We start from the raw sequence: 13,854 nt of genomic DNA, 5'->3' as shown, positions 1-13,854 counted from the left end.
AAAAAGGGAACGTCAGCTCACTGTTTTGCGCCTCTCAAACTTGATATTTGAATAAAGCTTTGGTGATTAAGATTGAGACAGCTTGGAAATCACGAACTTTATCGACGGTTTTACTTGATTACTGTACATTGGGCAGGACAAAAATAAAAACAGCCTTTATTGAGAGAAGAGGCCATGCTTGGATTTTTGTCAACTAAAACGAAATGGGGGGGGGGGACTGTTTTAGGTTTCTAAATCCTAAGAGTACAGGCACCATGGCAGTGTGCGTCACAGCTAAAACCAGCTTTTGGTTGGTCTTAAATATCCCCACCAAACGCTACCTGAAATTAGCCCTTTGGGTCATGTTTTAAAGGACACACCTCATATTTCCACCCCTCACATCTGAGCGCAAGCATGCTAATGTTAGACAGGTAAATTGCCAAAACTGGCGTTAGGGCTGGAAAATGCCAGTGACCCAGTTTTTACATGACGAACTTTCTAACTAGCGTGCGTCTGACACTAGCGCTGCCTTAAAGCTAGCCGAAAAATAGAGCCCCTTGTGTGAAAAGCATGGAGAAGACATAAACATTGGATTAAGGGATCTTTTAGCCTGGGACTAAGCGAGTGTTTACACTTGCACATTCTAAAGTGGGTTAGCACCGATTTTTAGGGGCTAGCCAAAACACAGAGTTACACTGTTACCTAATCTGAATATTCTACTCCATAAACGTGACATTTGGTTTCAGGTAGCTCTGGTTGTGTGAACACGGGCTAAGCTAGCCCAATGTCAGTCATAGCCTTGGGATAAGGATAGCCCAGGGCTAAGAACAATGCAGTGTGAAAACGCCTATCGTTTCTATAACCTAAAGAGAAATCCAAGGCATCTTCCTTGTTCTCCCTTCCACATCAACACCCACACGTCTCCCCCCCCCCCATATTATGTTCAATAAACCAATCTGCTCCTTTCAGGGTCTTATGGGAGCTAAATGCAGAAAACACCAATTACAACACACCCCTGCAATTCACCATCAACAAACACTCTTTCATCTATCGAGCCTCACGCCTTCGTACAGGGAGAAACCACACTGAACCATTCATGCTAATCCGTGCAGGCGTCTCTAATGGCACCCTATTTCCCTATGGGGCCTGGCCATATATAGGGAGTAGGATGCCATTTGGGACGCAAACCTGCCTCTAGCCTCCAGTCTGTGCTCAGGCTGAATCTACAATGCTATACAGGAAGAGGGAGGAAAGAAAAAGGGATTTTATACAGTTATTGTCAAGACTCCCGCTATCGCCACATTATTATTTCGGTTTAGGTTAAACCTGCATTGTCTCCCGCTAGGAAGTATTAATAGAAACCCACCACCATAACCCTGCATTTACTACAATCTATTCAAAGGCTAAACTGCTGCCTTGTGAAAACATGGAGACCTGTTTGCATCTTAATTCCAAAAGACACTGCTCCATTTCCCAACCCCTTTACATACCTAAGACCATATTATACATTGCTTTTTCACAAATCTCATTACAGAAAAATAAATGATAGAATTTGGTGTGCCACCTGAGAGAGTGCTATAGCTGACTACCTAAAATCTTCAGCTGTGTTAGGCCAGGCAGCATCCCAATCAATGGCCATTCCCATGTGACGGACTAGCCAGGTAGAGAGCCTGGTCCCAGATCTGTTTGTGATCTTGCCAACTCGTTTGCAGTCATTGTCACGCCAAACACGACAATTCCATAAAAAGAGTTAGGAAGAGTGCAGAAACAGACTGGCACCCAGGCTTAGGTAGAAAGTCTAAAGAGCGCAATGTATAATCTATGATCTGTTTAATGTGTGTGGAGGACACAGGATGTTCTAGAATGTTCATGGCAGATGTTTCCAGGAGGTTCTGAGTGTTACACCATGCCCATTTATTTTGCAACGCTCGCGCAAGCAGCGCGACCAGTGTGGTCAGAATATTAGGGTTAGAACAGGCCCCAGGTTCTGGAATTCACCCTTTCTTCCCCTCCAGACCCACAGAAAAAGGTCCAAAAGAAAATGACCCCTGATGATCATGGGGGGGGGGGGCATTTTCTGTGGACCTTAAATTGTTATATTTTTTACTAGACACTAGTATAATCCTGGAGATAATAGGATGTTAAAAAAAGTGGTGAAGTGTCCCTTTAAAGGGTCAGGTAAACAGAGTCTAGGCTCCTCTGGAATTCAACCTCAACCTCCTGACCCATCTCCACAGTTGAGCTCAGCCGTACCTTTGTTGTTCTCATGTAGGGTCTGCTCAGTATCATAGGGGCATAGAAATGTACTTGGAAGCAAGACTGGTAGATTTGTGGGAGGCTAGATATGTAGGAGGTAACATGTGCACATGATCTCTTATGGTAACACATCCGTGGCGGTCGGTGCAGTTTTTAATGGAGGAAGTTGTTGTTTTTTATGAGCATGGCCTTATTTCTATTACAGCATGTTGGATGACTGTCATTCATATTCCATTCACCCAGTTCAATGTAACATCCATAGGTTTAGGCTACTACATGATACTCACATTTTCCCTATAACCACCATGAGGTTGCTACAACCTAGCCTATGAATTATAGTTTACAACATAGGTGCACACAGGTTGAGAGAAAAATTTGAGGTGACAGCCAGTGACACATTCAATACCGCTTTGTACACTCTTGACTGCATCTAGCCGATCTAGGGTGTAGTCATTAGTCCAACAGTTGTAAACGAGAGTTTCTATTGAACAAATTCAGGTATGTTTATCCCGGTTTCGTTCAGTTTGCTTCCATCAACAGAGTCGGCGGAATGAATACACCCCTGATCACGCATAAACACAGTTCACTTTCATAGCAGCCACGTCGTATTCCTTCTCACATCTATGCTTTCCCCTCCTCTCACATTTTCCCCTCATTTGTGGACTTCAAATGGACAACACATCAGCTGTATGTGACCAGGCAACCAAAAAAAATTAAAAATACTTTCCAAGCCAAACCATATAACTGCTACACACAGCCTACATCGTTGTCACCATATTAGCTAAAGTAACTTCATAGTCAACATGGCTAATAGAACTAACGCATTAGTAAACACGGTACAATCATGCAGTAGCATTGCAGTGTATGGTCAGTAAGCAGTTTCGCACTTACACCGGCGAGCCCCAGTGGCAATACATTTGTAAAACCAAAAGCTTACCTTGCTGGTGGAACTGAAAGTAAAAAATAAAATAAAAATCTCTTGCTTCTTCATTTTGGAAGAAATGTATTTGTTCAAAACTGTTCAACTATTGCCTTTTTTGAGTCAATTACTCACCACATTTCATACACTGCAGTGCTAGCTGGCTGTAGCTTATGATTTCAGTACTAGATTAATTATCTGATCTTTTGATTGGGTGGATAACATGTCAGTTCAAGTTGCAAGAGCTCTGATAGATTGGAGGATATCCTCCGGGAAGTTGTCACAATTCATGTGAAAGTCTATGGAAGGGGGTGAGAACCATGAGCCTCCTAGGTTTTGTATTGACGTCAACGTACCCAGAGGAAAACAGAAGCTAGTTGTCCTCCAGCTACACCATGGTGCTACCCTACAGAGGGCTGCTGAGGCTTCTGTAGACCTTCATTGCTAAACAATCTGTTTTAATCAATAAATTGTGAATATATTTAGTATAGTTTTATCTACAAAGGAGCCTCCACTGACTTACATGCACAGTCTCTTACAGTAACATGCACTGAGTGTACAAAACATTTCCATGACTGACTGACCAGGTGAATCCAGGTGAAAGCCATGATCCCTTATTGATGTCCCTTGTTAAATCCACTTCAAAATCAGTGCAGTTGAAGGGGAGGAGTCCGGTTAAAGATGGATATTTTGTTGTTGCCTTGAGACAATTGAGACATGTATTATGTCTGTGCCATTCAGCGGGTGAATGGGCAAGACAAAATATTTAAGTGCCTTTGAACAGGGTTCGGTAGTAGGTGCCAGGCACACCGGTTTGAGTGTGTCAAGAACTGCAATGCTGCTGGGTTTTTCACGTTCAACTGTTTCCCGTGTGTATCAAGAATGGTCCACAACCCAAAGGACATCCAGCCAACTTGACAACTGTGGGAAGCATTATTGAGTCAACATGGGCCAGCATCCCTGGGGAACCCGTTCGACACCTTGTAGAGTCCATGCCCCGAGGAATTGAGGCTGTTCCGAGGGCAAAAGGGGGTATAATTCAATATCAGGAAGGTGTTCTTAATGTTTTGTACACTTAGCCACGAGTCATGCGTTTTCATCGAGTGGGGTTAAAATGATCCTGAACCTATATTTGTAGGAGGCAGAGGCATCATGTGAATCTATTCCTGTAACACATGAGTCATTTGAGGGTCACTTGCTCTGTGTTATTAAATCCCTTCTAAAGCAGTGTGGTGGTAAAATGATCCAGAACCATGCTGATGAGAACATTACACACCATCTTAACCCTTATTTACATTTTAGTTAATGCATTGTAAAAGGTATTGCATTTGCTAATTTTACAGCATTCACATGCATGTGATCACCAGGTCACCCCACGTTTCTGGTTTGGCATCTTTTAGAGGATCATGACTCAAAAGATCAACAAAGCTGATAATACGATCCAGATAGCTGTTTAAAAATGTGCAGCTAAGGATAAATAAACTATCTAGCTAGGAAAGGACAGTCCTGGAACAGAACAGACCAGGGGATGGCCTTGCCCTTTGAACTTGGCCTGTCCAATCCCCTCCTCAACCCCTAAATCATGCTGCGGACAGCCAGCGGAGCCCAGTGGTGATGCTGATGAATCCACGTGTTTCAGCTTAAGTGGCTGACCCCTGCCCTCTAGCATAGCAGCATCACTCTCTCACTCATCCCTTCCCTGGCCTCGAACATAGCAGCATCCACTCAAACACACACTCACTTATCCCTTCCCTACCCTGGTCTTGCATCTGGACATCTGTGACATGGTTCTCTGTGCTAGCAGCACGAGATCAGGTTCCTGTACTCTACGGTCCACTGTTTCTCAACACTAGTCATACTCTACATAGTGTCACCCAGATGTCAAGGGGGATTGACTTCTGTATGTATTATTATTTTATTTTTTTATTATCAGATTCTGTACTGTCTGCTCTGTCCAATGTTTCCCAATATTTGCCATCACTGGTGATTGAGTCAGAAAGGTTGGGAAACAAAGGAAACAAATGTTACTCGGACGTCATGGGGAGGAGGGTCCATACTTCAGCTGGATTGATTCCTGCTGGTAACGTTTGTTTTGTTTTTATCCTCTGTGTGAGTGAGGAGTCAGTTCCTCCCCCCCCATAGTCACATCACATTCACTGTGGATTAATGGTCTCACTCTGTCCAGATGTTTCCCAGAGCTTGGAGGTAGGAGGCTAGGGCCCGGGAGAGTAGACCTATGCTCGCTCACACAGGGTTCTTTAACAACCCCAGAAACGGTCCTTATCCCAGGACACGTAAAAAAAAAAAATTTTTAAAGGAGCCCCCATATTTCCCCTTTATTGTTAGATTGGATCTGGGCTGAAAAGTGTCTGGAAGGTTCATTCTTTAAAGGTCCAGTGCAGTCAAAATTCTGTTTTTCATGTATTTAATATTGTACAACATTGTAACACTGTAAAAGTGTGAACTAATTTGATCAGTGTCATTTCCTGATATTTGCTGCTTGAAAACACTATCTACACAGGACCTTCTAATCAGCAGGTTTGCATGGGCGGGAGTTTAATCTTTCCATGGTGACATCACCATGCAGTAAATTGGTTAATTGACCAATAAAGTGTGTTCCAAACCTCTCTGCCAATAACAGATAGATTTCAGTTTTACCCTACCCACTCAGACCACACGCAGACAGTCCTAGCAAAATTCTTGCTTCAGAAAAGCTATTTTTGCCAATTTTAATGCTCATTCTTTTTCGTGCTTTGTGAATTGTCAATAAAGCATAAATTGTACCTTGTACTCCCCTGCAGATCTTAAAAGCCCAGTGCAGTGAAAAACATGATTTTCCTGTGTTATACATGTCCACATTATAATATTGGAATAGTACTGTAAAAATGATAATGACCTTAGTGTAAGGGCTGTTTGAAAAGGCCAAATTCAATTTCAGCTATTTTTTGGTGGGATGGAGTTTTGGCCTGCCTGGTGTCACCGCCAGGTGGTAAATTAGTTAAATAGACAAATAGAGTTCCAAAACATCTTTGCTAATACCAGCTAGTTTTCCCCTCCCCAATCCGACCACTCCCAGACTGTCTTTAGAAATTGCTCTTTGCTAAGAAGCTATTTTTGTTTCTTGTTGACCATTTTAATTAAAGGAACCACAGTAAGGTACTTCAATTGCTACCCAGGAATGATTTGAAAAAGAGATAAAAATGGCTGCATTGGACCTTTAACAATATGGAGTTTAAAAATGAATGGGAACCTACTACAATCTTTCATTTCACAAACAAAATGAGCAGATGTAGGCCAACTGTTATTAAAATCAGCTGGGACCTTCAATGCCTTGGAATACCATGGAAACCCAACACATTATTTATGCATGTTATTGAAAAGAATGGGGTATTTTTGCAAAGGTGTTTAGTGGGTTGACTAGTAAAAGTGCATTGTATAACTCTCGTTGTGCTGGTTCAGTACTGCAATATTGACTGACATGAGGTTTTAAAATAACAATTCAAGTATTTGAGACGTTGAAGTTAGGTTAATTTTCAGTTCTGAATGAAAGTTGAAAAAAACATTATTTACAGAAGTCCTTTTTGGTAATTGATCCTATGGCCAAATGTCAACAGCACATACATTCACAATGAAGTAAGCATTTATCCATATATACACGGAACAAATGCAAATAAATGCAAAATGCAACAATTAGGGCCTAATCTATGGATTTTACATGACTGGGAATGCAGATATGCATCTGTTGGTCATAGATACCTTTTTTTTTTTTTTAAGTTAGGAGCGTGTATCAGAAAACTAGTCACTATCTGGTAAGACCATTTGCCTCAAGCAGCTCGACACATCTCCTGCACAGAGTTGATCAGGCAGTTGATTTGGCCTGTGCCTCCTCTTCAATGGCTGAGCGAAGTTGCTGGATATTGACGGGAACTGGAACACGCTGTCGTACACGTAGGATCCAGAGCATCCCAAACATGCTCAATGGGTGACATGTCTGGTGAGTACGCAGGCCATTGAACTGGGACATTTTCAGCTTCCAGGAATTTATGTACAGATTCTTGAGACATGGGGCCATGCATTATCACGCTGACACGAGGTGATGGCGGCAGACGAAGGGCACAACAATGGGCCTCAGGATCTCGTCACGGTATCTCTGTGCATTCAAATTGCAAACTGCAATTGTGTTCATTGCCTGTAGCTTATGCCTGCCCATACCATAACCCTACCATGGGGCACTCTGTTCACAACATTGATATCAGCAAACCGCTCGCCCACATGTCACCATACACGTGGGCCTACGGTTGTGAAGCCAGTTGGACGTACTGCCAAATTCTCTAAAACAACGTTGGAGGCAGCTTATGGTAGAGAAATTAATACAATTCTCTGGCAACAGCTCCATCTTCCATTGCATTAGTGAACTCACATTCCACATTGATCCACTTTGCCGGTTTGATTGGCAATCAACACGCTACAAACGTGAAGGCTACCGGTCGGCTACAGGTATTTTTATGGGGCGCATGTCAAAAACTACATTGAAAAGTTTGTTGTTGTATTAAATGAATCACTTGAAAATGTCATGGTGTATCTTTGTACGCATCTTTGTACGTAGCCATGTCACGTGGATATTTTTATTTAAATTTAGAAAAAGCCTTTTCAGTGTCAAAAATACGCCTATATTTTTTGTTTTACGCAACAACAAAAAGGGAATACTCGCACACACACAGACAACACTCAGTATTTGAATACTAACAACCGTTCGGCTATTCATAACCATGCACATCACTATTCCAGCCCAGACCAAAAATCAACGTCCGTGGACATTGAAATCAAGGCCGGTCCAGACCACACCAAAAAAAGATGGCCAGCCCAGACAGGACCAAAAAAAAGACATTGGCGTCAGTCCGTGCTTAGTGGGTTCATTCCATTAAATTCAAGTTAACCATGCCAGTGACACTACAAATTATTGTCTACTTGACACTTTGTATTGCCAAGACATTGCCAGATGTTCCAGATCATTGGCTACAATGTTGCAATGTTCTAGCTCTGCAAGTGCATGGCCACAGTGTTGCACCTGACAGAATCATTGTTGCAAGGATGCACTGTAGCCAGTCATTATTCTCGAACTAGCAGAGTCCCACGCAGCCCTGAGAAGCACATGAGGACTTAGGATGGCAATACATTGCAACATCACTTCATTCAGTTCTCTATAGGCTACCTGACTGTCATCAATGTTCCCCCCCCCAAGACATTCTAATATTCGCTGCATGTCGGGACAAGTCACGACAGCCTAGCTAGCTATAAAGATTACAACTGAAAAAAAACAGTTGTTTTTACTGCATGCAGCTCAAAACAAACATGAAAACATATAATTCAACAAAATGATTCTGTTTAAACTACACCTTATAAAGTGTAGCCTGGTCACTGCTAAAATCCTTAGTTTACAGCAGCCTGGTCTCAGAGTAGAAGTAACATAGTAAATGTAAATCTGGGACACTGAAATTTGTATGATGTTACGTTTGGTACGGTTACATAAGATAGAAGTTAACTTAACCCTTTGACACATACCAACACACAGGTGTGTTTACTCTACAGTGGTCCCTGCAGCGTACGCTCAAACCAGTGTAATTAGAAAGCTTATTTAGAACGTCCAGTTTTGATTGATGCAACAGTCAGCATTTGAGCTGGCCACAATTTTTTTTCTTCACAGAAACATTTTGCACAAACACAGATCTTACAATGTCCTGAATGTGACCAGTTTCTTTTTTAGATGCAATGTTCAGACATTCACAGAAGTAGCGGCAGCATAGCACAATCATCCAAACTGGAAAATGTGGGCTACATTAGTCCACGCGCTAACTGAGGAATAATCAAAATAATTTTGTATAACACTTTCTAAACATCTGAAGTATTCCGACGATGGGTAGTTTGTGTACGCTGCCATGTTTGTTTTTTCGTGTCAACCAAAGATAAGGAGACAAGATGAGTTTGGTCTGTTTGTAGTATGCATGTTAAAGGGATTGTGTCACCTACCATCATTCCCTTCCCTTCCTTCACTTCCAGAAATGTACAAGATAGATAAGTGAACCATCCGTTCACCTCATTTTGTTATAAGAACAGAAAATAAAGGCACTTACTTTGATAGGAATGCACACATGTTCAAAGAAAGTTATTGTTTGTACGCGAAACAACTATGAAAGCAACGCAAGTGCCAGACAGAAACTTTTCCCCCCTGGCACATTTTCTGCAAGACTGTGCAAATGTCTGCATACTTGATCTGGGGAAGTGCCTGGGCTCTCGTTGATGTGAGAAGTTTGTCCAACTCAGTAAAGCCTCAAATATAAATTGTCTGCTACAGTGAAATGGGCTTCTTCTATGTAAATTAATGAGGCAGAACATGCCTCAAATAAAACCTGAGGGCAGCACGGGTTAACTGTCCTGTTGCATAACAATTACATTTTGGAAGCGAGTGCACTCTGACATCACGGGCTCAAAAAGAAAAATCATGCTTGGGCGACGTTAAAGATATTTGGAACTCAATTGTGAAAATATATTTTGGCAAAAACGAAAGGAGGTTGATGGTTGGGGTGGTTTGTGGGTGTATAGCGGTTGTGTGTTCGAATATCATTGCAGGCAACTTTTCAACTACTTTGCAACTACTTAGGTTAACATTAGGGGAAGGTTAACATTAGGGGAAGGGTTAGCTAACTCCTAACCTAGCTAACGAGCTAATGTCAGAGTTAGCCACATAGGTAACATTAATCACAGCAAATTGGAATTCGTAACATATCATAAGTTGAGAATTCGTAACACATTGTAGGTTTTCCAAATTTGTAACATTGTATGAATTGCACATTCATAACATACCATACAAATTGCAATTCGTAACATATCAGACAAAATGGATGATCCACAAATTAATACATATCTTAATAAATGTGTGTATCGGATTTATGTAGAGAATCATACGAAATGCTCTGAGAGCAGGTTGCAGCCAGACCTACAGCCACAGTTTCTGAACCATAAACGATTCACACATAAAAGGCTACCGTTTAGAACCTGCAAATGATACAAATATTGGGGGATTCTACAGCGGAGAAATTGGGGAAAAGCATAGGCATGTTGATCGGGTCCGTAGCCTACTTATCGAATCAAGGTAGTGTGCTGCTGTGTCGGTCTAGCCTACCTAGAACTGGGGGAAAGCAGGCCTTTCACTGATGTGCTGTGATACCATAGCCTTTTTCAACCTGCTGAACGACCTTATAATATTGAACGAACACCTTCTTCATGAGCATGACAACAGAACAAGAACAAAGGTCATATTCATTTTGAAACATTCGTGGGGCTACATCTGGGAATGGGAGCAAAACAGAGTAGCAGGCAGCACAACACTGAAGTCAATGTAGCCATGCATCGCTTTGAATCCCCGTTGATTAAAGCAAACAAAATTAAGCCATATGAAACTCAACATCTGTTGACGACAGTTGTTTTTGTCATGTCAACAACACCCTAAAGGAAGCATGTATGCTAGGATACAGCAGGTGGTTATGAAATGAGCAATTGCCAAAAGGTGGGTAGGCTAGATAGCCTTTAGGCTGTCACACAAACATGGCACCTCCTAGGATGATTAGCTTAGCTAAATGGAAAAGCCTATTGCTCATATCGATCACATCGAGTCTGAAGCCTATTTGGTGTTATGAAGGCAAATAGGCAAGCCTACTATTTGCCTACTGTGTGGTGAATAGGCCTACACTGTATAGGCCCTATATTGGTAAGTGGGCATGCAGTTTCACAAAGCCATAGGCTAGAACACTAGAATGTCACTTACCATCAATAGCTCCTGTAGGAGACAGGATCTCCAAACTGAGTAGAAATCCCACGAAGAACAACCTCATCGCTAGCACATTTGCAATGCCCGATGGCATTACTTCTGTAGAAAATAATAGATAGAAAGTTCGATAGAATTCTACAAATCTAAGAATCTAGTCAAACACCTCATCTGAACCCCGGAACGGTCCGGTGCGATTGTCCGTTCTCTTTACGCCCTGCAACCACGTACTACGAATAGCAAAGGTAGCTTCACAGTCAGCGGTATGGATAAAACTGCAGAAAAAAAAGGCTTGCTACAGCCTAGTGAAGCTACGGGTTGTGCTCATGCAGTCATGTATATGTCTTACACATACACTTTCAGCATGCATAATCCATATAAACCCACACACTATTTTTCAAAGGAAAATCTATTGTGGACACAATGGCTTCAACATTCCTCTAGAAACGTCCAACTAGTTCTCGAGCTCCTCAGATCTCCGTCACTGCAGCATTGTTGAAAATATCCCATGCCATGAACCAAAAACTAAAAGCGCCTTTTTATTTGGGAGCTCCACTGCCTCTGTTGCTGGTGGTTACAACACGTTGACTGGATGGTGACTCTGAAGCACCAACACACACAGCCCTCTCGAACCAGATGACATCACCAATTAAATTCATTTGGAAATCGCGAAAACTACGAAGCAAGCTCCCTCTGCACAAACGTTTTCTCCCTAACTTCAACGCTTTTCAAGCATGAAGCTGGCGCCCCTACACCAGCCATGTTGGCGCAAGAATAGTTGTGCTCTGCTGTTTCAATTTGTTAGACATAAAATAATAATAGGCCTCAACTTGCAAACAAGTGGACACTCTCAAATGTATCATTAAAGTAACAGGTCAGAAATATTTTAACACATAAAATACAAAATTAAGAATGCCACCTGGGTCTTGCAACATTGTAAAAGTTTTCCCCTGAGCTTTGTGCACGTGTGAAGTAACTAAGTAGAAATACTTTGAAGTACTAGGCTACTTAAGTAGTTTTTGGGGATATTTGTACTTTACTATTTATATTTTTCACAACTTTTACTTTATATTCCTAAATAAAATATACGAAACAAAAATATAAACGCAGTTACAGTTCATATAAGGAAATCAGTCAATTTAAATAAATCCATTAGGCCCAAATCTATGGATTTCGCATGACTTGGGCAGGGGCACAGCCGTGGGTGGGCCTGGGGAGCCAGACCCAGCCAATCAGAATGAGTTTTTCCCCATAAAAGGGCTTTATTACAAACAGAAGTAGGCATTGGCGTTGGCAACAGGTCTGGTGGACGTTCCTGCAATCAGCATGCCAATTGCACGCTTCCTCAAATTTGGGACATCTGTTGTATTGTGTGACAAAACTGCACATTTTAGAGTGTCCTTTTATTGTCCCCCAGCACAAGGTTCACCTGTGTAATGATCATGCTTTTTAATCAGCTTCTAGATATACCACACCTATCAGGTGGATGGATTATCTTGGCAAAGGAGAAATGCTGACTAACAGGGATGTAAACAAATCTGTGCGGACGGAACATTTCTGGGATCTTTTATTTCAACTCATGAAACATGGGACCAACCCTTTACATGTTGTGCTTATATTTTTGTTCAGTGTATGTACTTTTACTCCCATACATTTTCTCTGACACCCAAAAGTACTCATTACATTTCGAATGCTCAGGCAGGACAGTAATATGGTCTAATACACACACGTATCAATATAACTTGTCATCCCTACTGCTGCTGATCTTCCATTTTAACTTGACTCGTTTACTTTTCCCACCACTGACACACAGCTGCTCTAAAGGTTATGTTATACACAATCTTCAGTATTGCTAATTGTGCATGGTAGAACTCTCCAGAATTGTAACCTTAGGCTACTATGTTACCATACTGAAAGATGAGATGCATCCCAGCCAGGGTTGGAGAGTGGAAGGATGTGCTATTTTCTAAACAGTTCGTTTAATTTTCTATTCTATGGCATCCAACTCAAGAGAACATTTCTGACTCGGACCCACTCCAAGTGCATTTCTCAGGAGAGAACCCCCTCTGGTGGTAGATGAAGGACATGGCAGATCATTCAGAGAGCACCATCTGTTCGTCTCAATAGTGTAACGTGCTGAACAATAACTTTAAGCGATAAAATACCCAAACATTTGCACTGACTTCAGACAAAAGCGCCAAACAACAGCACTCTTCGAAAATTTACTCTGGACTGACATCATGATCAAATCATTTCTGATATATGGTTTCCCATCCATCTATGAATGTCAGCTGAATTCACAGTGCTTTATAAAAAAATCTAAATTTTCCTCCCAAAGCAGCAGAGTTGTATTCTGGTTTCAAGGATGTGTACCAAACGCTTCAAGGTCCTTAGCGTGCCCATCACTGAGGACCTGAAATGGTCCCACCACAACGACACCGTGGGGAAGAAGGCGCAGCAACGCTTCTACAACCTCAGGAGGCTTGTGTGCGGCTGCTCAACCATGGAAACCCATTTCATGAAGCTCCCGACAAACAGTTATTGTGCTGACGTTGCTTCCAAAGGCAGTTTGGAACTCGGTAGTGAGTGTTGCAACCGAGGACAGGTGATTTTTACACGCATCAGCACTCAGTGGTCCTGTTCTGTAAGCTTGTGTGGCCTACCACTTTGTGGCTGAGCCGTTGTTGCTCGTAGATGTTTCCACTTCACAATAACAGCACTTACAGTTGACCGGGGCAGCTCTAGCAGGGCAGAAATTTGACGAACTGACTTGTTGGAAAGGTGGCATCCTATGATGGTGACACATTGAAAGTCACTGAGCTCTTCAGTACGGGCCATTCTACAGCCAATGTTTGTCTATGGAGATTGCATGGGGGTG

The 13,854-nt window shown here is 42.0% G+C and overlaps 1 protein-coding gene across 2 annotated transcripts in view; it reads right to left on the bottom strand.

Moving 5' to 3' along the window:
• LOC106567057 (low-density lipoprotein receptor-related protein 1) overlaps nt 1-11,691 on the bottom strand; it is a 139,393-nt gene extending 127,702 nt beyond the window's left edge. For both annotated transcript variants that reach the window (XM_014135894.2, XM_014135895.2), the window contains exon 1: nt 10,977-11,691. In XM_014135894.2, coding sequence (XP_013991369.1) covers nt 10,977-11,073 — 97 coding nt within the window. In that variant the 5' untranslated portion in view covers nt 11,074-11,691. The remainder of the gene's footprint in view (nt 1-10,976) is intronic.
• Between the last annotated feature and the right edge of the window lie 2,163 nt (nt 11,692-13,854).

Source organism: Salmo salar, chromosome ssa13 (genome assembly GCF_905237065.1).
Source record: "Salmo salar chromosome ssa13, Ssal_v3.1, whole genome shotgun sequence".
NCBI lineage: Eukaryota > Metazoa > Chordata > Actinopteri > Salmoniformes > Salmonidae > Salmo > Salmo salar.
This window is presented reverse-complemented; position numbering and strand designations above follow the sequence as displayed.